Here is a 26,492-nt window from a genome sequence, read left to right as displayed (position 1 = left end):
TTTCTTTTAAGGATTCCACTTTTGGTGTAAATTCTGACAACTCTGTGTAACCTTGATTCTGATGATTTTCTCTGGTGGTTTGTTTTATAAAAGTTATACAGTGTTGTGTCTTATATTTAAGTTCGTGATCTATTTTGAGTTAATTTTGTATAAGGTATGATGTTGAAGGTTTTGTTTTGTTTTGTTTTTTTCAATTAATGTCCATTTGCTCCAGCATCATTTGCATTTGCTGAAAGGACTGTCTTTCCTCCATTGAAATGCCTTTGGGCTCTTGCTAAAAATGAAGTGGACATATTTATATTGGACTATTTCTGGGTTCTATATGTCTATTCCTCTGCTGATACCACCAATACGATTCTGTGAATTTCCTTCTTTAGGCAATTAATATGGTAGATTATGTTGATTAATTTCTGATTATCAAACTAGCCTTTTGTCCCTAGACTAAACCTCACCTGGTCAGTCATGGGGATAATTCATTTCACATATTGCTAAATTCTATTTTCTAATTTTAAAAAGATTTTAATATCTATAGTCATGAAAGATATTGGCCTATAGATTTCTTTTTTGCGTTGCCTTTGTTTTGTTTTGGTATCAGGGTAATGCTAGCTTCAATTAAATGAACTCTGAAGTGTTTTTTTCCCCATCTGTTTTCTGGAAGAGATTGTGTACAATTGGTGTCAATTTTTCTTTAAATGTTTGGTAGATTTCTTCAATGAAATCATATAGGTATGGAGAGGGTTTTTTTTTTTGACCATTTGAAAATTATGGATTCAACTTCTTAACAGTAATGGGGTTATTCAGATTATTTCATATTGAGTGAGTAGTGTTAGTTTGTGCTTTTCCAGGAATTGATTCATTCCTTTTAATCTATGTATGTTGAATTGTTCAGAGTATTTGCTCATTATCCTTTTGATACCTACAGTGTCTGTAGTGTTATCTCCTGTTTTATGCCTAATATTGGTCATTTGTGTCTTATATCTTTGTCAGGCTTCTGTCAGTTTTCTTTAGCCCTTTAAAGATCAGTTGTTTGTTTCACTGATTTTTTTCTGTTTTTTTTTGTGTGTGTGGTGGGGGGTGGTGGGTATATCAATTGTCATTGTTTTCTGTTATCTGTGTTATTTCCTTCTGTTTGCTTCAGGTTTATTTTGCTCTTTTTCTAGCTTCAATTACATTGGGATTAGATAATTGATTTGAGGCTTTTCTCTTTGCTAATATATACATTTAGTTCTGTAAATTTCCCTTAGTACTACTTTAGTTATACTACACAAATTTTGATGTTATATTTTCATTTTCATTCTATTCACTGTATTTTTTATTTCACTTGAGATTCTTCTTTCATTCATGTGGATTATATAGACAGGTATATATTGTTTTCTTTACAAGTGTTGGCAGATGTACCTGTTGTTGTTCTATTATTGATTCTAGTTTGATGCCATTGTGATTAAGGAGTACAGTAGGATTTCAGTTCTTTTATAGGCTTGAAATTTTGTTTATGGCCAAGATAGGATCTCTTGATGTTGATGTGAGCACTTGAAAAAAAAAAAGTATACTCCTGTTATATAGAATTGTAGTCATTGATTTGTCCTGCTAAAACAAAGTACCATAGACTGGGTAGCTTAAACAATGGGTATTCATATATTCTGGAGTCTAACGTGTCCAAGATCAAGTTGCCAGACATCTCTGTTCTCTGGTGAGCACTTTTTCTGATTTACAGAACGTCACCTTCTTGCCATGTCCTTTCATGCCAGAGAGAGAGACAAAGCAAGCTCTGTGGTCTCTCTTCTCAAAGAGATACTAGTCCTGGGACTTCCCTGGGGGTCCAGGGATTAGGACTCCATGCTTTCACTGCAGGGAGCATGGTTCCATCCTTGGTCAGGGAGCTAAGATCCCACATGCTGTGTGTGTGACTCAGGCATACTAATTCCATCATTCATAGGAGCTCCACATTCATGACCTAGTTCATGAGCTAATCTAAGCCTAATTACCTTCCAAAGGCCCCATCTCCAAATGCTATCTCTTTGGGTTGGGACTTCAAAATATGCTTTCATTTGAGGTTGATGGTTACATGATACTTCTTTTTTAAATCCTTTTACTTTCAACCTGTATATATTATTATATTCAAAAAGAGTTTCTTGTATACAATTGGGTCATGTTTTTAGATCAACTCTGCCAATCTTTAATTGCCATATTTAGACTTTTACATTGAATGTAATTATTGATATGTTTCAGTTTACATTTGCCATTTTATTTTTGTATTTATTCTCTTTTTTTTTCATTTTTCTGTTTTCTTTTTCCTTCCTGTTGGTTCTGAAACATTTTTTTGAATTCCATTTTGATTATCTATAGTGGTTTTGAATGATCTTTTTCTATGGCTTTTCAGTGGCTGCTCTAGGTATTATTATATACACTTATGTACTCAGTGTATTAATGTCATCATTTTATCAGGTAGAGGGATTATAGAAACTTTACCTTCATATGTGTTTTGTTGTCCTCCCCCATTTATAATCTAATTATATTAAATATTTCCTCCATATACATTTAGAACCATAGTGTTATAACTTTTGCTGTAACTATCAAACATAATTTATAAAACTCAACAGGAGAAAAGCCTATTGTATTTGCCAGTAGTGTTGTTTACCATTTTCTAACTATCTAGCATTTCCTTTCTGTTTTGAGAACTTACTTCCATCATCTCATCTGTTTTAAGAACTTACTTTATTTTTAGGGTAAATCTGCTTATGACAGACCTCTTACTTTTCCTTCATCTGGGAATGCCTTGCTTAAATAAATAAATATATAGAATATATTTACTGGTATAAGATTCTGGGTTGACAGTTCTTTCTTTGAATGCTTAAAAACTCTTATGTCACATTCTTTTAGCTTTGTGGTTTTTTTTTTTTTTTTTATAAGCAGTTCACTGTTATTTAATTGCTTTTCCCCTGTAGACATGTTTTCTTTGGATATTGTCAAGATTTTTCTTTTTCTTTAGTTTTCAGAAGTTATGATGTGTCCTGAAAGGGTATTTTTATTTTATTTCTTTTTGAGTTTCACTTAGCTTTTTGTTTCTTGCTAACTGGGAAATTTTCTGCCATTGTTTCAGATGCTTTTTTTTTTCTAAAGCTCCGTCCTTTTTTTTTTTTTTTGCTCTCTTACTCAGGTAGTCCAGTGACATGAGAGATTCTCTTCATTTGTTTTGTTAAGTCTATTTTCTCTCTTTTGTTCAGACTAGATAATTTTGATTGTTTTATCTTTCAGGTTAGCTATTCTTTCTTCTGTCTCCTTCATCCTGTTCACTGAGCTTCTTGTTTTGATTATTGTATTTTTCAGTTCTAAAGACTTTGCTGAGATTTCCTATTTCATAGCTGAGCCTTTTTCTTTTCATTTGTTTCACTCATACTCATAATTGCTCACTGAAGCCTTTTCATCACAGCTGCTTTAAAGTCTTTGTTAATTTTCACATCTCTCTTGTCTCATTATAAGGATGTATTGATATAGATAGATAGTTTTATTAATTTTGAGTAGTTCTGGTTCTAGATATGATGAGTGATTTTTTTAAATTAGTCCCATCACTTCATGGCAAATAGATGGGGAAACAGTGGCTGACTTTATGTTTTTGGGCTCCAAAATCACAGCAGATGGTGAGTGCACCCATGAAATTAAAAGATGCTTGCTCCTTGGAAGAAAAGTTATGACCAACTGAGACAGCATACTAAAAGGCAGAGACCTTTGTCAACAAAGGTCCATCTAGTCAAGGCTATGGTTTTCCCAGTGGTCAGGTATGGATGTGAGAGTTGGACCATGAAGAGAGCTGAGCGCTGAAGATTTGATGCTTTTGAACTGTGGTGTTGGAGAAGACTGCAAGGAGATCCAACCAGTTCATCCTAAAGGAAATCAGTCCTGGATGTTCACTGATGTTGCAGCTGAATCTTTGGCCACCTGATGCGAAGAACTGTCTCATTGGAAAAGACCCTGATGCTGGGAAAGACTGAGGGCAGGAGGAGAAGGGGACAACAGAGGATGAGATGGTTGGATGGCTTCACTGACTCAATGGGCATGAGTTTGGGTAAACTCTGGGAGTTGGTGATGAACAGGGAGGCCTGGCATGCTGTGATTCATGGGGTCACAAAGAATCGGACATGACTGAGTAACTGAACTGAACTGGTGAACATTTAAGAAATTATAAGACTGTGGGTTTTATTTTTTATTTTAGTTGTATTTTTTTGACATCACTCTGGCAGGGGAAGAGGGTAATAACATCACCACATTACTGCCAGTTTTTGTGTGTTGTTGACACCTGAGATAGAGATTCTACATTACTGCTGGATCTGGTTGTCATGTCTAGCTCCCCAGTAGGCTTCAATTAATACCTCCCTATCTGGGAGGTAGAAGTATTATTACCTCAGTACTAATTTCCAGGCGACCTCCACTTACATGACAAGGAAAAGTTTGTGGCCTCTTTATAGTTGGGCATTCATGTGAGTTTTAATTGCCCACTGGACTTCCTCTGGTGCCATCCCCAGAGGAAGGGGCGATTTACCTGTTTACTGGTGGGTAGGAATGAAAGTCTAGGCTCTCCATGTGATGTCTGCTGACACTGAAGTGTGAGAATGGAGACTTTTTACTGTCCGTCGAGAATGCAAGTCTTGATTTCTTCCTTGGGTTTTTCTGACACCACCATGACTGAGGTGGTTGGATGTTGGGTACAGTTCCTCATTATAGTCTCAGGAGCATAGACATCTAAATTTCCCACTCAGTGTATACAAGAGTGGGTGGGGATAGAGTCACAGTTTTTTTGACTGGTTATGTTCTAAAAGTTTCCATTTTGCTAGGTTGTTCTTTTCCTGGTCCATTGGCTTTTGTTGGGTATTTTTTTGTATGTATCTACCTGTATTTCCTAGTTGTTGGTTTATTCAGCTCTAAGTCTGGTATATATGTGAGGTGGCAAAAAAAAAAAAAAAAAATGGAAAAGGGAAACTCAGGAGACTCCTTATACTGCTGTTCCTGGATCCTGAAGTTCCTAGGCAGGCTGCCTTCTGTCTTTTTGAGCCTTTTTATATTTGTTTATGTTATGTCTAGTAGTAGTAGTAGTAGTTGTTCAGTCGTATGTGACTGTTTGCAACCCCATGGATTGTAGCCCACCAGACTCCTTTGTCCATGGGATTCTCCAGGCAAGAATACTGGAGTGGGTTGCCATTCTCTTCTCTAGGGAATCTTCCCGACCCAGGGATCGAACTTGTGTCTCCTGCATTGCAGGCAGATTCTTTATTGTCTGAGCTACAGGCAAGTCTCTTATTTTATGTCCAGGGTTTTTAATTGTACTTAAAGGAATAGGGAAAATTATGTCTACTCCACCTTCCCTTTCATGTATTTTAATTTTTTCAGTTCTTTGTTCCTTTTTATTGTCAAATAGTATCCCATTATACAGATAAACCACAGTTTGGTTTATCCATTTTCTGTTGATGAGCATTTGGTTTGTTGACAGTTTGGGCTATTAAAATAAAGCTGTTGTGAACATTTCAATACAGCTCTTTTGTTAATATATATTTTTATTTCTCTTGGAAAATAGATAAGAGTAGAATTCCTGAGTTGTATAATAAGTGTTTTAACATTTTAAGAAACTGCCAAACTGTTTTTTGAAAGGAATTTACCATTCTTCATTCCTACCATTCATACCTGCCATCAAATGGCAGAAACTTCAGTTGCTCCACATCTTTGTCTATACTTGATATTGTTAGTATTTTTTAAATTATTCTTATGAGTATGTGGTAATTTTAATTTGTATTTTTCTGTTGACTAATTTTATTAAACATCTTTTCATGTACCATTTACTTTCATATATCTGCATTTTGAAGTGTCTGTTAAAATCTTTTTCTCATTTTTAAAGTGGGTTGTTTGTATTCTTACTGAATTGTAACAGTTCTTTATATATTCTAGATTCTTTTGTGAGATATGGGTTTTTTTCTTTTTTATAATTTTTTTTTACAGAGTTCAACTTGCCTTTTAATTTTATTAATGGCATGTTTATTATGGCATGTAATAAATGGCATGCCATTTATTAATAACATGTTTTGAAGATTGGATATTAATTCTGATGCAGTCTAATTTATCAAAATTTGTATGATTAGTTATTCATTTGTGTCTTAGAAATTTTTTCCACTTCAAGATTGTGAAGAGTTTTTTCCTAGGTTTTGTTCTAAAAGATGTATAGTTTTAGCTTTTACATTTAATTCTATGATCTATTTCAAGTTACTTTTGTGTAGTATGAAGCAAAGATTGAGATTTTTTTCCCCATATAGATGCTTCACTATTCCAGCACCATTAAAGGCTATTCTTTCTGCATTGACTTACCTGGCTGTTTGATCATGTATATGGGTCTGTTTCTAGACTGTCTTATTTATTTACATGTCTGCCCTGATCTGTACTATATTGCACTGGTAATTGTTGCTTTATGCTAAGTTGTGAAATCAAGTTGTCCTTCACGTTTTTTTAAGGACTAACTCGCTGTATTTAAATCCAAGAAAAACTGTTCTGCCCTACACAGATTCTTCTTATCTTTTGAAATGCCTTCTTTTACCAGCATTATTGTGAAGCTCTTCTACCTCTGAAGTAGTCCTGCAGATTTGCTTTCCTTTAAAGAAAACCTTTCTACTGTCCCAGGACATTTTCACATTTATTTTAGAATTAGCTAGTCAGTTTTTGCCCAAAAATGCCTGTTGATACTTGATTGTGATTGCATTGAATCAATAGATCATTTTGAAGATAACTGATAATGATAGTTAAAGATAACTTAAATGATCTTCAATTTTCCAATTCATGAATGTGGGACATCTCTTTATTTATTTATATCTTTTTAATTTTTCAGAAATGTTTTTCAGTGTTCAGGTATTGCACATATTTTGTTAAATTTATGCTAAAATATTTCATGTTATTTCATGTTATAGTGATATTTATTTTTAACATTAAATTCCCAAGTATCTATGGCTAGTATATAGAAATAAAATTAATTTTGATAGTGAATTTGTCTCCTGGGACTTTGTTGTTGCTTAGTCTCCAAGTCATGTCTGAATCTTCGTGACCCCAGGGACTGCAACATGCCAGACTTCCTGTCCCTCACCATCTCCTGGAGTTTGCCTAATTTCATGTTCATTGAATCGGTGATGCCATCCTACCATCTCATTCTCTGTTGCTGTTTTCTCCTTCTGCCTTCAACCTTTCCCAGCATCAGGGTCTTTCCAATGAACTGACCGTTCACATCAGATGACCAAAGTACTGGAGCTTCATTATCAGTCCTTCTAATGAGTATTCACTGTTGATTTCATATAAGACTAAGTGGTTTGATCTCCTTGCTGTCCAGGGGACTTTCAAGAGTCTTCTCCAGCACCACAGTTCAATTGTTTGGCATCAGCCTTCTTTCTGGTCCAGCTCTCATATCCGTACATGACTACTGGAAAGACCATAGCCTTGACTATATGGACCGTTTTGCTTCTAACACACTGTCTAGTTTTGTCATAGCTTTCTTGCCAAAAAGTAATTATCTTCTAGTTTCATGGCTGCAGTCACCATACACAGTGATTCTAGAGCCCAAAGAGGAACTCTGTCACTTCTTCTACCTTTCTCCCTTCTATTTGCCATGAAGTGATGAGACTGGAGGCCATGAACTTAGTTTTTTTAATACTGAGTTTTAAGCTGGATTTTTCACTCTCCTTCTTCACCCTCATCAAGAGTTTCTTTAGTTCCTCTTTGCTTTCTGCGATTAGAGTGGTATCATCCACATAGTATATTTTTGTTGATGCTTAAGGACTGTGGAAAATTCTTCAAGAGAGGGAATAGCAGACCACCTGACCTGCCTCCTGAGAAATCTGTATGCACATCAAGAAGCAACAGTTAGAACTGGACATGGAACAACAGACTGGTTCCAAATCAGGAAAGGAGTACGTCAAGGCTATGTATTGTCACCCTGCTTATTTAACTTCTATGCAGAGTACATCATGAGAAACGCTGGGCTGGAAGAAGCACAAGCTGGAATCAAGATTGCTGGGAGAAATCTCAATAACCTCAGATATGCAGATGACACCACCCTTACGGCAGAAAGTGAAGAAGAAAAGTGAAAAAGTTGGCTTAAAACTCAACATTCAAAAAACTAAGATCATGACATCTAGTCCCATTACTTCATGGCAAATAGATGGGGAAACAATGGAAACAGTGAGAGACTTTATTTTGGGGGGCTCCCAAATCACTGCAGATTTTGACTGCAGCCATGAAATTAAAAGATGCCTCCTCCTTTGAAGAAAAGTTATGACCAAACTAGACAGCATATTACAAAGCAAAATCTTTACTTTGCCAACAAAAGTTTGTCTAGTCAAAGCTATGATTTTTCCAGTAGTCATATATGGATGTGAGAGTTGGACTATAAAGAAAGCTGAGCACCAGAGAATTAATGCTTCTGAACTATGGTGTTGGAGAAGACTCTTGAGAGTCCCTTGGACTGCCAGGAGATCCAACCAGTCCATCCTAAAGGAAATCAGTCCTGAATATTCATTGGAAGGACTGATGTTAAAGTTGAAACTCCAATACTTTGGCCATCTGACGCGAAGAACTGACTCATTTGAAAAGACCCTGCTGCTGGGAAGATTTGAAGGTGGGAGGAGAAGGGGATGACAGAGGATGAAATTGTTGAATGGCATCACAGACTCAATGGACATGAGTTTGTGTAAGCTCCATGAGTTGGTGATGGACAGGGAAGCCTGGTGTCCATGGGGTAGCCAAGAGTCAGACACAACTCAGTGACTGAACTGAACTGAAGGATTTTCTATATCTGTGATTATATCACCTGTGGATAGATAAAATCCTGTAGTCTGAGTCACTTACCTTTGTACTTTTAACTTATGTAATAAAAAAAAAAAATCTGTTCTTTCTCTTAGCTCATCTTTCAGTTTCTGGATTTCACTTTATTGCTATAAACTGCATTGCTTTATCAATTCCAAGGTATTTTAATACTTAAATAGGCCCCTGAGAGTTAATGTGTCAAAATTTTCTTAGGTGTGTCAATTAGGTAGGACATTGAAGTATACTTTTTTTGTTTTCATCACTGTACCTTCTACCTGATCACTATCTCCATACATTAATTATCCTTTTTAAAAACTGAATTATAGCTGGTGTACAATATTATGTGTTAGGTATGCAACACAGTGATTCACAATTTTTAAAGGTTCTGTTTCATTTAAAGTTATAAAACATTGGCTATAATCCTTCCCATTCATGTATTTTAAAACGTTTCCCAACAAGTTACTATTCTATAGTAAAATTAATCCTTACTTGAGAACATTTCATGTAAACAGCCCATAGAAAATGTAGATCGTGATAACATGAATAGCTTAGGATAGTGGTTCTCAGATTTAAAGTGCATTCAGGTACCTGGAGGGCCTGTTAACACCCCATTCCCAGAAAGCAGTTAGAATTGGCAAGCTTCCAGGTAATGCTGCTGTTCTGGGAACCACACTTTAATAATCACTGCTTTAGAGAAATGATGACAGATCATTAATTTTAAATGATTAATGGAATATGCAGTTGCTTTGAGAGAAAGACAAAAAATTGCAATAAGTAAACTAGATATTAGATCTAAAATATTTAAAGGTTGATATTTATAAGATGACAGCTTCATATTTTTAATGAAATTTGGTTCTTCCCATTTTTCAACACTGTTATATGAGATATCTGAGAGGCCAAAGAAGTATGCATTTTATTACAAAGAGAAGAATATAGCAAAAATCAGAGGTATGATGATCCATTGATCTGTGAGCATAAAATAATGCTATTTCGTTGGACCTTAATCAAAGAGCATTCAAATGGGTATATTAAACTATACTCTGTGGCTAGTGTATGATATGCAAAATCTTTTCTAGGGCTCGGAATTGACATGACAAAAGCTCTATTCATTGATCTGAATGATGATGCCCAGCCTGGTATTACCATGCAAATATCGTCATACTACACTTTCTTCTAAACTTAATCATTTTTTACCCTTGAGTTAGTGAATATAAGTGATACTGGAATTAAGACTACTCCCATCAACAGTATGACCATTTGTCTAGATAATGGTGAACTTAGAAATATTTTTCCCTGGAGATCACTAACTATAAGGAAGAAAAATTAACATAGTGAAATGTCAGGCTGAAGTCTATTAGACATTATTCTTGGGAAGTTGTTATAAGTGTTAATAAAAACACTTGCTTGTGAATATTCATCAGATAACAGTTATTCTTTTATAGACAAATACATCAGAGTTATACACTATTTCTTTTTCTCTTCTAGCTCTGTTGGCTTAGCAAAAGCAGCTCTCGAAGCAATTAATGGATTCAACCTCTTTGGCAACCAGGTAAAAAAACAGCAGTAGCAAAAACGAACTTCATTGTTTTGATTTGCATGTTTAACTAACTTGGCCATTTATTCACCAGTTCGTTCATTATGATCAGAGAATGTCTAAAATTTATGTAGCAGCCCATGGTTGAACAACCTTTCCTTTGAATGTGATTTGCTTATTACATTTTAGTGTTCTAACAAAAAAAGATTGCTTAATTTAACAATAAAGCTGTTGATAAAGAATTTTCATTTTCCAAGTTTAGTAGCTTTTCTCTCTAGTCTTTTGTTCAACTTTCAACATTTTTATATATTCCTTGCATTCAGTTCAGTTCAAGTTCAGTTCAGTTCAGTCGCTCAGTTGTGTCCGACTCTTTGCGACCCCATGAATCGCAGCACGCCAGGCCTCCCTGTCCATCACCATCTCCTGGAGTTCACTCAGACTCATGTCCATCGAGTCCGTGATGCCATCCAGCCATCCCATCCTCGGTTGTCCCCTTCTCCTCCTGCCCCCAATCCCTCCCAGCATCAGAGTCTTTTCCAATGATTCAACTCTTCGCATGAGGTGGCCAAAGTACTGGAGTGTCAGCTTCAGCGTCATTCCCTCCAAAGAAATCCCAGAGTTGATCTCCTTCACAATGGACTGGTTGGATCTCCTTGCAGTCCAAGGGACTCTCAAGAGTCTTCTCCAACACCACAGTTCAAACGCATCAATTCTTCGGCGCTCAGCCTTCTTCACAGTCCAACTCTCACATCCATACATGACCACTAGAAAAACCATAGCCTTGACTAGACGGACTTTAGTTGGCAAAGTAATGTCTCTGATTTTGAATATTCTATCTAGGTTGGTCATAACTTTTCTTCCAAGGAGTAAGCGTCTTGTAATTTCATGGCTGCAGTCACCATCTGCAGTGATTTTGGAGCCCAAAAAAATACAGTCTGACACTGTTTCCACTGTTTCCCCGTCTATTTCCCATGAAGTGATGGGACCAGATGCCATGATCTTCGTTTTCTGAATGTTGAGCTTTAAGCCAACTTTTTCACTCTCCTCTTTCACTTTCATCAAGAGACTTTTTAGTTCTTCTTCACTTTCTGCCATAAGGGTGGTGTCATCTGCATATCTGAGGTTATTGATATTTCTCCCGGCAATCTTGATTCCAGCTTGTGCTTCTTCCAGTCCAGCATTTCTCATGATGTACTCTGCATATAAGTTAAATAAGCAGGGTGACAATATACAGCCTCGACGTACACCTTTTCCTATTTGGAACCAGTCTGTTGTTCCATGTCCAGTTCTAACTATAGCTTCCTGACCTGCATACAGATTTCTCAAGAGGCAGGTTAGGTGGTCTGGTATTCTCATCTCTTTAAGAATTTTCAGTAGTTGACTGTGATCCACACAGTCAAAGGCTTTGGCATAGTCAAAAAAGCAGAAATAGATGTTTTTCTGGAACTCTCTTGCTTTATCCATGATCCAGCAGATGTTGGCAATTTGATCTCTGGTTCCACTGCCTTTTCTAAAACCAGCTGGAACATCAGGAAGTTCACAGTTCACATATTGCTGAAGCCTGGCTTGGAGAATTTTGAGCATTACTTTACTAGCATGTGAGATGAGTGCAATTGTGTGTTAGTTTGAGCATTCTTTGGCATTACCTTTCTTTGGGATTGGAATGAAAACTAACCTTTTCCAGTCCTGTGGCCACTGCTGAGTTTTCCAAATTTGCTGGCATATTGAGTGCAGCACTTTCACAGCATCATCTTTTAGGGTTTGAAATAGCTCAACTGGAATTCCATCACCTCCACTAGCTTTGTTCGTAGTGATGCTTTCTAAGGCCCACGTGACTTCACATTCCAGGGTGTCTGGCTCTAGATGAGTGATCACATCATCATGATTATCTTGGTCGTGAAGATCTTTTTTGTACAGTTCTTCCGTGTATTCTTGCCACCTCTTCTTAATATCTTCTGCTTTTGTTAGGTCCATACCATTTCTGTCCTTTATCGAGCCCATCTTTGCATGAAATGTTCCCTTAGTATCTCTAATTTTCTTGAAGAGATCTCTAATCTTTCCCATTCTGTTGTTTTCCTCGATTTCTTTTCATTGATCGATGAAGAAGGCTTTCTTATCTCTTCCTGCTATTCTTTGGAACTCTGCATTCAGATGCTTATATCTTTCCTTTTCTCCTTGGCTTTTTGCCTCTCTCCTATTCACAGCTATTTGTAAGGCCTCCCCGGACAGCCATTTTGCTTTTTTGCATTTCTTTTCCATGGGGATGGTCTTGATCCCTGTCTCCTGTACAATGTCACGAACTTCATTCCAAAGTTTATCAGGCCCTCTATCTATCAGATCTAGGCCCTTAAATCTCTCACTTCCACTGTATAATCATAAGGGATTTGATTTAGGTCATACCTGAATGGTCTAGCGGTTTTCCCTGCTTTCTTCAATTTAAGTCTGAATTTGGTAATAAGGAGTTCATGATCGGAGCCACAGTCAGCTCCTGGTCTTGTTTTTGTTGACTGTATACAGCTTCTCCATCTTTGGCTGCAGAGAATATAATCAATCTGATTTCGGTGTTGACCATCTGGTGATGTCCATGTGTAGAGTCTTCTCTTGTGTTGTTGGAAGAGGGTGTTTGCTATGACCAGTGCATTTTCTTGGCAAAACTCTATTAGTCTTTGCTCTGCTTCATTCCACATTCCAAGACCAAATTTGCCTGTTACTCCAGGTGTTTCTTGACTTCCTACTTTTGCATTCCAGTCCCCTATAATGAAAAGGACATCTTTTTTGGGTGTTAGTTCTAAAACGTCTTGTAGGTCTTCATAAAACCGTTCAACTTCAGCTTCTTCAGCATTACTGGTTGGGGCATAGACTTGGATAACTGTGATATTGAATCCTTGCATTATGTACTAAATATTTTACTTGTCAGTTCCCTTGTTGGTTTCATTTTAATGTATATAGGTGTATATTTCATGCAGAGGGGAAATTTGCTTCAGATGTGGAGCCAAGGAATTGGAAATTGGGATCCTAGCTTAACCCTCAACTGACTGTATTCATTTGTCTAAATCTCATTTTCTTTGAGATTAAAAGGGGAACCCTGAGGATTGCCTTAAATTTTTAACTGATTTCTGCACCTAAACAAGTGACCATGGATTGAGTTGTCAATGGAAGGAATAATATGCAGTAATACTGGTTATTTCTGTGGATCAAGAAGTAGACTAATTTTCTTTAGCAATTTTTGTAAAGATACCCATACACGATAAATGCAAGGAGAAACACACCAAGACACATACTAATCAAACTAACAAAGATTAAACATGAAGAAAGAACATTAAAAGCAACAAGGGAAAAGCAACAAGTAACATACAGGGGAAATCCCGTACTGTTGGCAGCTGATCTTTCAGCAGAAACTCTGCAGGCCAGAAGTACTGGACAGCTGCATGTAAAAGAATGAAATTAGAACACTCCCTAAAACCATACACAAAGGTAAACTCATAATGGATTAAAGACCTAAATGTAAGACCAGAAACTATAAAACTCTTAGAGGAAAACATAGGCAGAACACTCTATGACATAAATCTCAGCAAGATCCTCTATGACCCACCACCTACAGTTATGGAAAAAAAGAAACCATGGGACCTAATTAAACTTAAAAGCTTTTGCATAATAAAGGAAGCATATAAACAAAGTGAAAAGACAATGCTCAGGAAGGGAGAAAATAATTGCAAATTAAACAACTGACAAAGCATTTCCAAAATATAAAAGCAGCTCTTACAACTCAATACCAGAAAAATAAACCACCCCATCAAAAATTGGGCAGATGGCCTAAACAGACATTTTTCCAAAGAAGGCTAGGAGAAGACCAATAAACACATAAAAATATGCTCAACATCACTCATTATTAGAGAAATGCAAGTCAAAACTGCAGTGATGTATTACCTCACACCTCAGAATGGCCTTCATCAAAAAATCTATCAACAGTGGATGCTGGACAGCATGTGGAGCAAAGGGAACCTTCTTGCACTGTTCATGGAAATGTAAATTGATACAGTAACTGTGGAGAACAATATGGAGAGTCCTTAAAAAACTAGGGATAAAGCTACCATATGGCACAACAGTCCTGCTACTGAGCATATACCCTGAGAAAACCATATTGAAAATGACACATGTACCCCAGTGTTCACTGCAACAATATTTACAATAGCCAGGACATGGAAACAACCTAGATGTCAATTGACAGATGAATAGATAAAAATGGCTGTGGTACATATATGCAATGGAGTATTACTCAACCATATAAAGGAACACATTTGAGTCCATTCTAATGACGTGGATGAACCTAGAACCTATTATACAAAGTGAAGTAAATCAGAATCAGAAAAACTTAATACCGTATATTAACTTATATGGAGAGTACATCATGAGAAACGCTGGACTGGAAGAAACACAAGCTGGAATAGAGATTGCCGGGAGAAATATCAATAACCTCAGATATGCAGATGACACCACCCTTACGGCAGAAAGTGAAGAGGAACTAAAAAGTCTCTTGATGAAAGTGAAAGAGGAGAGTGAAAAAGTTGGCTTAAAGCTCAACATTCAGAAAACGAAGATCATGGCATCTGGTCCCATCACTTCATGGGAAATAGATGGGGAAACAGTGTCAGACTGTATTTTTTTGGGCTCCAAAATCACTGCAGATGGTGACTGCAGCCATGAAATTACAAGACGCTTACTCCTTGGAAGAAAAGTTATGACCAACCTAGATAGTATATTCAAAGCAGAGACATTAGTTTGCCGACTAAGGTCCACCTAGTCAAGGCTATGGTTTTTCTAGTGGTCATGTATGGATGTGAGAGTTGGACTGTGAAGAAGGCTGAGCGCCGAAGAATTGATGCGTTTGAACTGTGGTGTTGGAGAAGACTCTTGAGAGTCCCTTGGACTGCAAGGAGATCCAACCAGTCCATTCTGAAGGAGATCAACTCTGGGATTTCTTTGGAAGGAATGATGCTAAAGCTGAAGTTTCAGTACTTCGGCCACCTCATGCGAAGAGTTGACTCATTGGAAAAGACTCTGACGCTGGGAGAGATTGGGGGCGGGAGGAGAAGGGGACGACCCAGGATGAGATGGCTGGATGGCATCACGGACTTGATGGACGTGAGTCTGAGTGAACTCCAGGAGATGGTGATGGACAGGGAGGCCTGGCATGCTGCGATTCATGGGGTCGCAAAGAGTCGGACACGACTGAGTGACTGAACTGAACTGAACACATATATATGGAATCTAGAAAGATGGTACTGATGAACCTATTTGCAGGGCAGCAGTAGAGATGCAGACATGGAGAACAGACTTATAGACACAGAGGTGAAGCAGAGGGTGAGACAAATGGAGAGAGGAGCATGGAAATATATAAACTACCATATGTAAAATAGATCAGTAACCTCAAATGTGCAGATGACACCAGCCTAATGGCAGAAAACAGAGGAACTAAAGAACCTCTTGATGAAGGTGAAAGGGGACAGTGAAAAATGGCTTAAAACTCAGCATTCACAAAACTAAGATCATGGCATCTTGTCCCATCACTTCATGTCAGATAGTTGGGGAGACAATGGAACAGTAACAAACTATTTTCTTGGGCTCCAAAATCACTGCAGATTGTGACTGCAGCCCTGAAATTACAAGATGCTTGCTGCTTGGAAGAAAAGCTATGACCAACCTAGACAGCATATTAAAAAGCAGAGATATCACTTTGCTGACATAGGTCTGTATAGTCAAAGCTATAGTTTTTACAGTAGTTATGTATGGATGTGAGAGTTGGACCGTAACAAAGGCTGAGCACTGAAGAATGGATGCTTTTGAACTGTGATGCTAGAGAAGACTCTTGAGAGTCCCTTGGACCACACGGAGATCAAACCTGTCAATTCCAAAGGAAATTAACCCTGAATATTCATTGGAAGGACTGATGCTAAAGATAAAGCTCTAATACTTTGGCCACCTAATGTGAAGAGCCAACTTATTGAGAAAGACTCTGATTCTGGGAAAGATTGAAGGCAGGAGGAGAAGGTGATGAAAGGATGAGATGATTGGATGGCATCACTGATTCAGTGGATGTGAGTTTGAACAAACTCCTGGAGATAGTGAAGAACAGGGAAGCCTGACGTGCTGCAGTCCATGGAGTCAGAAAGAATCAGACACTACTGAGCTGCTGAACAACAAATAGATAGCCAGTGGGAATTTCTTGTATGACTCAGGGAGCTCAAACTGGTGCTCTGTGACAACCTAGAGGTGTTTTATGTGGTGGGAGGTGGGAGGGAGTTTCAAGAGGGAGAGGACGTATGCATGCCTGTGGCCGATGTTAGTGTATGGCAGAAATCAACACAATATTGTAAAGCAATTATCCTTCAATTAGAAATAAATTTTTTTTTAATGGGAGGGCAGAGGAAGTGTCCGACTAATATCATAATTAACCTTAAGCTATTCAATGCTAATCAAATCAATGAACATACATTTTAGGAACTTAGACATGTAAAATGTGACGTGGATTTTGTTATGGCAATTATAATACTATATACCTCAAGTATTGCATTTAAGAAAGTTTCAAGTTGGAGTTAGACAGAAGTAGTTACTTGTTCTGGGTGCATAAGACTTGACTCTAAATCACTCTCTTCCACATTCTTTTTTCTCTCAAGACCTCTGGCTAGAGAAATGGAGGGATCAGTTCAGTTCAGTCTCTCAGTCATGTCCGACTCTTTGTGACCCCATGAATCGCAGCACACCAGGCCTCCCTGCCCATCACCAACTCCCAGAGTTCACTCAGACTCACGTCCATCGAGTCCGTGATGCCATCCAGCCATCTCATCCTCTGTCATCCCCTTCTCCTCCTGCCCCCAATCCCTCCCAGTGTCAGAGTCTTTTCCAATGAGTCAACTCTTCACATGAGGTGGCCAAAGTACTGGAGTTTCAGCTTTAGCATCATTCCTTCCAAAGAAATCCCAGGGCTGATCTCCTTCAGAATGGACTGGTTGGATCTCCTTGCAGTCCAAGGGACTCTCAAGAGTCTTCTCCTACACCACAGTTTAAACGTATCAATTCTTCGGTGCTCAGCCTTCTTCACAGTCCAACTCTCACATCCATACATGACCACTGGAAAAACCATAGCCTTGACTAGACGGATCTTTGTTGGCAAAGTAGTATCTCTGCTTTTCAATATGCTATCTAGGTTGGTCATAACTTTTCTTCCAAGGAGTAAGCGTCTTGTAATTTCATGGCTGCAGTCACCATCTGCAGTGATTTTGAAGCCCCCCAAAAATACAGTCTGACACTGTTTCTACTGTTTCTCCATCTATTTCCCATGAAGTGATAGGACCGGATGCCATGATCTTCGTTTTCTGAATGTTGAGTTGTAAGCCAGCTTTTTCACTCTCCTCTTTCAACTTTCATCAAGAGGCTTTTGAGTTCCTCTTCACTTTCTGCCATAAGGGTGGTGTCATCTGCATATCTGAGGTTATTGATATTTCTCCTGGCAATCTTGATTCCAGCTTGTGTTTCTTCCAGCCCAGCATTTCTCATGATGTACTCTGCATATAAGTTAAATAAGCAGGGTGACAGTATACAGCCTTGACGGCATCACTCAATTCAGTCGCTCAGTCGTGTCTGACTCGTTGTGACCCCATGGATTGCAGCACGCCAGGCTTGCCTGTCCATCACCAACTCCCGGAGGTTACTCAAACTCATGTCCGTCGAGTCAGTGATGCCATCCAACTGTCTCATCCTCTGTGGTCCCCTTCTCCTCCTGCCTTCAATCTTTCCCAGCATAAGAGTCTTCTCTAATGAGTTGGCTCTTTGCATCAGGTGGCCAAAGTATTGGAGTTTCAGCTTCAGCATCAGTCCTTCCAATGAATATTCAGCACTGATTTCCATTAGGATTGACTGGTTTGATATCCTTGCAGTTCAAGGGACGCTCAAGAGTCTTCAACAACACAGTTCAAAAGCATTAATTCTTTGGCGCTCAGCCTTCTTTATGATCCAACTCTGAAATCCGTACATGGTGACTGGGAAAACCATGCTTTGTCGACAAAGTAATGGCTCTGCTTTTTAATACGCTGTCTAGGTTGGTCATAACTTTTCTTCCAAGGAGCAAGAATCTTTTCATTTCATGGCTGCAGTCACCATCCGCATTGATTTGGGAACCCAAGAAAATAAAGTCTGTCACTGTTCCATTGTTTCCTCATCTATTTGCCATGAAGTGATGGGACTAGATGCCATGATCTTAGTTTTTTGAACATTGAGTTTTAAGCCAGCATTTACCCTCTCCTCTTTCAATTTCATCAAGAGGCTCTTTAGTTCCTCTTTGTTTTCTGCCATAAGAGCAGTGTCATCTTCATATCTGAGGGTATTGATATTTCTCATGGCAGTCTTGATACCAACTTCTGCTTCATCCAGCCCAGCATTACTCATGATGTATGTACTCTGCATATAAGTTAAATAAACAGGGTGACAATATATAGCCTTGATGTACTCCTTTCCCCGTTTGAAATCAGTCTGTTGTTCCATCTGTGTTTCTAACTGTTCCTTTTTGACCTGCATACAGATTTTTTAGGAGGCATGTCAGGTGGTCTCATATTCATATCTCTTGTACAGTTTTCCACAGCTGCTTGTGATCCACACAGTCAAAGGATTTGGCATATTTAATGAAGCAGAAGTCGATGTTTTTCTGGAATTCTCTTGCTTTTTCTATGATCCAGCAGATGTTAACAATTTGATCCCTAGCTCCTTTGCCTTTTCTAAATCCAGTTTGTATATCTGGAAGTTCTCAGTTCATGTATTGTTGAGGCCTAGCTTGGAGAATTTTGAAATTTTCAGCATTATTTTGGTAGCATGTGAGATGAGTGCAGTTGTGCAGTATTTTGAACTTTCTTTGGGATCGGAATGAAAACTGACCTTTTCCAGTCCTGTGGCCTTTGCTGAGTTTTCCAAGTTTGCTGGCATATTGAGTGTAGGACTTTCATAGCATCTTCCTTTAGGATTTACAATAGCTCAGCTGGAATCTCATCACCTGCATTAGCTTTGTTCATTGAGATGCTTCCTAAAACCCTGTTGACTTTGCACTCCAAGATGTCTGGCTCTAGGTGAGTGATCACACCGTCATGGTTATCTGGGTCATTAAGATCTTTTTTGTATAGTTCTTCTGTGGGTTCTTGCCAGCTCTACTTAAAATCTTTTGCTTTTGTTAAGTCCATACTGTTTCTGTCTTTTATTGTCCCCATATTTGCGTGAAATGTTCCCTTGGTGTCTCTAATTTTCTTGATGATATCTCTGCTCTTTCCCATTCTGTCATTTTCCTCTATTTCTTTGCATTGATCACTTTGGAAGACTTTCATATCTCTCCTTGCTATTCTTTGGAACTCTGCATTTAGATGGGTATACTTTTGTTTTCTCATTTGCCTTTCACTTTTCTTCTTTTCTTAGCTATTTGTAAGGCTTCTTCAACAACCATTTTGCCTTTTTGCATTTCTTTTTCTTGGGAATGGTTTTGATCTCCACCTCCTGTACAGTGTTAGGGATCTTCATCCATAGTTCTTCAGGCACTCTGTTAGATCTAATCCCTTGAAACTGTTTGTCACTTCCATTGTATAATCGTAAGGGATTTCATTTAGGTCATACCTGAATGGCCTAGTGGTTTTCCCCACTTTCTTCAGTTTAAGTCTGAATTTTGCAATAAGGAGTTCGTGATCTGAGCCATAGTCAGCACCCAGTCTTATTTTTGCTGACTGTGTAGAGCTTGTCCATCTTCGATTACAAGGAATATAGAAAGAAAGAAAGTGAAGTCGCTCAGTTTTGTCCAACTCTTTGTGACCCTGTGGACTGTAGCCCGCCAGGGTCCTCTGTCCATGGGATTCTTCAGACAAGAATACTGGAGTGGGTTGCCATTTCGTTCTCCAGGGGATCTTCCTAACCCAGGGATCGAACCTGGGTCTCCTGCATTGCAAGTAGATGCTTTATCCTCTGAGCCACCAGGGAAGCCCATTAAGAATATAGTCAATCTGGTTTTGCTATTGACCATGTAATGATGTCCAGGTGTAGAGTCGCCTCTTGTGTTGTTGGAAGAGGGTATTTGGTATGAGCAGTGCTTTCTCTTGGCCAAACTGTTAGCCTTTGCCCTGCTTCATTTTTTACTCCAAGACAAACTTTCTTGTTACTCCACTTATCTGTTGACCTTCTACTTTTGCATTCCAATCCCCCGTGATGAAAAGAACATATTTTTTGGTGTTAGTTCTGGAAGGTCTTGTAGGTCATCATAGAACCATGCAACTTCAGCTTCTTAGGCATTAGTGGCTGGGGCATAGACTTAGATTATGTGGTCCTGAATGGTTTGCCTTGGAAACAGAGATCATTTTGTCGTTTTTGAGATTGCACTCAAGTACTGCAATTAGGTCCCTTTTGTTAACTATTAGGGCTACTCCTTTTTTTTTTTTTTTTTTAAGGGATTCTTGCCCACAGTAGTTAGATATAATGGTCATCTGAATTCAGTTTGCCCATTCCAGTCCATTTAGTTCACATTACATCCTTAGGATTTATTTATTTTATAAATGGAAACTTCTACATTTTTACCGCACCATTTTCTTCTTAATTATTGATCTTCTGAAGGAGGTATCTACTTCATGAATTCTTGCCCTTTGTGTGCTTTGGTGTTTGAGTGAAGACAAAAATTGATTTTTGTTTTTGGGAATTGTTGGGTGGAATATGCCTTTAACTTTCGTTATTATGTGTTTCTACATTTCCTTCCTTCTTTTTATAGAGACAGTAACATGGAAACTTACATTGCTCTATGTTAAATAGATAGCCAATGGGAATTTGCTGTATGACTCAGGGAACTCAAACAGCAGCTCTGTATCAGCATAGAGGTATAGGATGGGGAGGGAGATGGGATAGGGACGGAGATGGGATGGAAGTTCAAGAGGGAGGGGACATATGTATACCTGTAGCTGATTCCTGTTGATGTTTGACAGAAAACAACAAAATTCTGTAAAGCAATTATCCTTCAATTAAAAAATAATTTAACAAAAAATTTTCAGATTTGCCTTAGTTTAAAGAAAAAGGATTCATCATTTAAATCTTTACTCTGAAACTATTTTCAAAACATTTTTGTTTGGAGAAAATAAGAAAATTTGATCAATTTAAACTTTCTAGTAAGTTTATAACAAAGGCCTCTTGCTGAAAGTGCAAGAGGAGAGTGAAAAAGTTGGCTTAAAACTCAGCATTCAAAAAACTAAGATCACGGCATCTAGTCCCATCACTTCATGGCAAATAGATGGGGAAACAGTGAAAACAGTGACAGACTTTATTTTTGGGGGCTCCAAAATCACTGCAGATTGTGACTGCAGCCATGAAATTAAGGATGCTTGCTCCTTGGAAGAAAAGCTATAACCAACCTAGACAGCATATTGAAAAGCAGAGACATCACTTTGCCAACAAAGGTCTGTCTAGTCAAAGCTATGGTTTTTCCATTAGTCATGTATGGATGTGAGAGTTGGACCATAAAGATAGCTGAGTGCCAAAGAATTGATGCTTTTGATCTGTGCTGTTGGAGAAGACTCTTTGAGTCCCTTGAACTGCAAGGAGATCAAACCAGTCAACCCTAAAGGAAATCAGCCCTGAATATGCATTGGAAGGACTGATGTTGAAGCTGAAACTCTAATACTTTGGCTACCTGATGCAAAGAACTGACTCATTGGAAAAGACCCTGATGCTGGGAAAGATTGAAGGCAGGATGAGAAGGGGACAACATAGGATGAGATGGTTGGATGGCATCACCGACTTGATGGACATGAGTTTGAGCAAGCTCTGGGAGTTGGTGATGAACAGGGAAGCCTGGCGTGCTGCAGGCCATGGGGTTCCAAAGAGTTGGACACGATCATCAACTGAACTGAATTGAGCATTTAGAAATGTATTTGTATTTGACCATATATGTAGTGATATATAAATGGATATAGTGATATATAGATATTTGACAGTACTTAAATAAATCATAATTTATACTTAGCAGATGTCACAGACATCAGCAACATTTTTGTGATTCTTGAGTCTGAGTCTCAGCTCTATTCTTCTAAAACCCTAAGAATTAACACTCAGGTTCATCTTCCTCTGAAAATTCCTTTAACAATATGTGAGTAGGATTTCCTCTGGTGAGAGGGGCTGCTGGAATCTATTGTTTGGTCAGTAAGTAAAAGTTGGCTGTTTACAGGCCCACTTCCACCACAGCCATAGTACAGAGGGGCAGTTTCCATCAGTAAAAGTCATTTCTACAGAATATGTCTCTAGGCTGTGCCAGAGAGATATAGGACAGCCTATAATGCTGAACTAGATAAGAAAGTTTCCTGATTGTGGTGATGTGGTTTTATTTCTAGGAGAATAGAAAAGGTCATGTATGGTACATATACTGATCAGTTTCATTTTGTTTTATCTTTGAGGATAGTATGCGCATTAGATCTGGTTCAGAGAAATGGCTAATGAGGGGGAAAAAGGCCTGGGCAGTACTTTAAATCATTTCACTTTGAATTGAAAATAAAGGGATCATCTTATGGTCATGTTACCTGCCAGGTTTCTTGGCCTCCTTAATCAATAGGAATTGATCATAAACGAAACAAGAAATTCAGGCAAGACTCTTTTGGGTTCCCTACTGCAGCAGGGAGGAGCAAGAACAAGTAACACGTTCCCTTGCTCACTCGCTGTGGTGGCTCAAACTGGTTTTCTATATGTGATTACATTAGAGGTGTGTCCAGGGATCAGGCCTGCGGGGCGACTTAGGTGGTTTTCCCACCCCTTTGGTAGTGGTATCTGCAGGGAGCATGCATTCAGTGCCCTAACCTTGCTCCAAGCTCTTCAGAAGTAGCAGTTAGGTTTCTTGCTTTCTTTGTATCTTTCGTCCAGAATTTACCCCAGTTGTTTGTGCACAGTTATTTTTAGTCTCTTATAGTTTTTTTGTATTTTGTTGCTTGAGGAGATTTTTGTCCAGGTGCCAGCACTGCAGCATAGGTCCCAGGCCCAGTCTGTTTTAGTTTAGATGCCACCTTGGTCATAGGTACCATCTCAGAAGTGTTTGTTGTGGTCATGGAGACCTGAATAGATGGTTTAGTACACTGGAACCGCTGGAACTCAAATCAGGTTGAATCATTGTGTAATGTGTATAGTGGAAAACAATTAGAGAAACTCAGTTTTGAAGTAAAGTTTGAACTGTCAGTCTTAAACTATCGTCTTTAAATAGAGTCAGGAGTTATAATTTCAGGAAGTGAAAGATGAAAATAAAATATCCCAAGTTAATCAGATACTCTGGAGTTTTTATATATATACGCATCCTTTCATATTCCTGTCTTTAACTGGAAAGATCAAGAGACTGACAAATTGAGCTGAGGTCAGAATCTCAGAGGTGATGATTAAAAAGACTGCTCATATTATGTAGAGTGTTCAAAGCAATACCGACATACCTAGCTTCCTTTGAAATTTGCAGGCCTAAAATTAATATGTCTGATAATTTAAAGTAGGTGATAATTGATTCCATATGTAGGCCTCCTTGGTGAGTTTTTTTAAAAATTTGTTTCTGAATAGAAATAGATGCTCGTGGTTTTTTAGGTGAATTTTATTCTTCTGTAAATCCAGGCCAGATACCTAAAAGCTGTGGTGCAGTTTTTAAGATGACAGTCAAACAATATCATTTAATAGCCTTTGATCTTAGTGTAGAAATATGGTAGCATTATGGATTATTGTTCCTTTTGCACACATTTCCTAGAGGCTGGCAGATGAAGAGATCTGAACAAGTACTTTGGTGAATCTAGATAAACAATTTATTCCTGACTAGAAAATAGAACCCTGGAGAAGGAAATGGCAACCCACTCCAGTATTGTTGCCTGGAGAATTCCATGGACAGAGGAGCCTGGCGGGCTACAATCCATGGGGTTGCAAGAGTCGGACATGACTTAACAACTAAAGAGAGAGAGAGAAAATAGAAATTGGCTCTTTATATGAATCAAATGATGACAAGAATTGCCAAATTTGCCATTTCACTTTGTTACTTATAAACTATCCTACTTAGATTGCATCTTTTCAAAAATTGAATTCAAGGTAGACTGATTTGACATGGTATTAACTTCAATTATCAGCCTAGGATAAATAAATCCCATTCTTTTATATATTCATTTGACTCCCAACGTCTCATACACATTTATTTCTCTACACTTTTGTTCCAACTGCTCTACTTGCTCCCCCTTGCCCCCAAATTCAGATCCTAGTTCTGGTCCTCACCTTTTGCATGTAGTACCCCAAGCTCGCTATGTTGTTTTCTGCTGTAAACTTTAGCATTTGTTCACTCACCTGGTTCTTAGTCATGTATTGCCATGTGCAGTGTTGTTTTGTTTAATATTCATCTGATTTAGGGCTGTATGCCACCTGAGTCAGCTCCTTGGTATCAGAGGTCACGTTCTGTCTTGTGCCCTCAAAGTAGAGTGCACATTACTCTGACAGTGGCAGCTACTGCATGAAGGTTTGTTGGACTCAATTTTGACAGTAGGAATGAAAAGTAGGGACTTGCAAATAATAGAAAGACAGTTTAGCATTGATCGGGTTGAGAGACAGCCTCATTCATTCCTTGTTCATTTATTGTCAGAGTTAAGAGAAATTTAAGAAATAATATTAGGATTGAGAAATCATTTTGGTTTGTGAGCTAATACTGTGTACATTTTTCCTGTTAACCCATATTCATACACAGAGTGAGTGTGATATTTGGTTCTAGGGGCTAGTACTACTAGATTTTTATTTCAGTCAGTGATTTTTATCTTCAGGGCAAATGCATCTTTGAAATTGGTGAGAAAGGTAATGAAGCAACGTAAAATTTGTGATAGTGTTCTTCCTTTTCTCATGTTTTTTTCTGAGTATTCTCTTATAATGGAAGCAGTTTCTGTTCCAATTTCATTCTCTGTGTTTTCAAAATGTCTAGGTTCTTAATAAAAGGACAATGCCGTGTTTATGTAACAGCTGTTCTATTGAAGATGGAAAGCACTAATGGCTAAAGAGTAAATTTTTTTAACTTGGTTAAGAGACCAGTTACCATTTTTGTTACACTTGGTTTTTTTATTAAAGCTTTTGGTCCTTATGTTCACTTGGTTTTTTTATTCAAGTTTTTGGTTCTTACTTGAAAGATTATTTTTAGTGTGGAAAATTACCTAACGTGGAACTTAAGATGAAGGAAGGCTTCTGTGTCAGAGACTTAATTTTGAACCTTGTTTCTGTTATACTAAGATTTAGCATCATTTTCAGTAAAATGGGGACACTAATGTCCACATAAGGAGATTAAATGAGATAATCCATGTGAAGCACAAAACACATTGCCTTAAACATAGTGAATAACAGCAAGTATTCTGTACATTATTATCTGAGATTCTTCTGTCTTCATATTTTAATCAAGTAGTTTTTATATCAGAAATTCTAGATATCTAAATTCATTTAGTTTGATCATTCTTTATTAGGTCTGTACAATCCAGATTTTGTGAATCTAAATTAGTTCTTAATTCCTTGTTAGAAGTGTTAGCTAAACTATTTTTTATTTTTATTAAAATAAATATCCTTTATTAGTTATCTGGTGATAGATACATTTTGGTTTATAAGAAAACTGACAGGATGGAGAAAATATAAAAATAACATTTATTTTTTATAATTATAAAAGTAGTATATTATTGCAAGAAATCTAAGAAATACTAGAAGGTATTTAAAAAATTAAAATCTTCTGTAATGCCACTCTCAAATGCAACCAATGTTAATATTTTTGTAAACTTTTCTTTGCTTGTCTTTGTATTTTTCATTTTATTATTTTTGTAAATTAAGGTAACATTGATTTCTAAATGTGAAATTTAGTTCAGTCAGATTGCCCAGTTTTTACAAGTTCTTTTATGTTAATATAGGAAAATTTTTTTCTCTCTCATTCCAGGGCTGTTCTTGGTCAGTTATATTTGTGGATCTCGATGCCCACAATCGCAACCGGCAAACTTTGTGCTCATTGTTACCCAGAGAATCAAGATCACATGTGAGATATTTTTATAATAAATTAATATGAACTGTTGTTTTTGATTGTTGTATAGTTTTTTCTTTTTTTTTTTTT

The 26,492-nt window shown here is 37.7% G+C and overlaps 1 protein-coding gene across 4 annotated transcripts in view; it reads left to right on the top strand.

The window, feature by feature from the left end:
• PHKB (phosphorylase kinase regulatory subunit beta) overlaps nt 1-26,492 on the top strand; it is a 247,904-nt gene that overhangs the window by 89,382 nt on the left and 132,030 nt on the right. For all 4 annotated transcript variants that reach the window (XM_040253597.1, XM_040253598.1, XM_040253600.1 and 1 more), the window contains 2 exons: nt 10,312-10,375; nt 26,322-26,417. In XM_040253597.1, the coding sequence (XP_040109531.1) occupies nt 10,312-10,375; nt 26,322-26,417 (160 nt within the window). The remainder of the gene's footprint in view (nt 1-10,311; nt 10,376-26,321; nt 26,418-26,492) is intronic.

This window comes from Oryx dammah, unplaced genomic scaffold (genome assembly GCF_014754425.2).
Source record: "Oryx dammah isolate SB20612 unplaced genomic scaffold, SCBI_Odam_1.1 HiC_scaffold_13, whole genome shotgun sequence".
In the NCBI taxonomy this organism is placed as follows: Eukaryota; Metazoa; Chordata; class Mammalia; order Artiodactyla; family Bovidae; genus Oryx; species Oryx dammah.
Note: the sequence above shows the minus strand (reverse complement) of the source record. Positions and strands in the feature narration are given on the sequence as shown.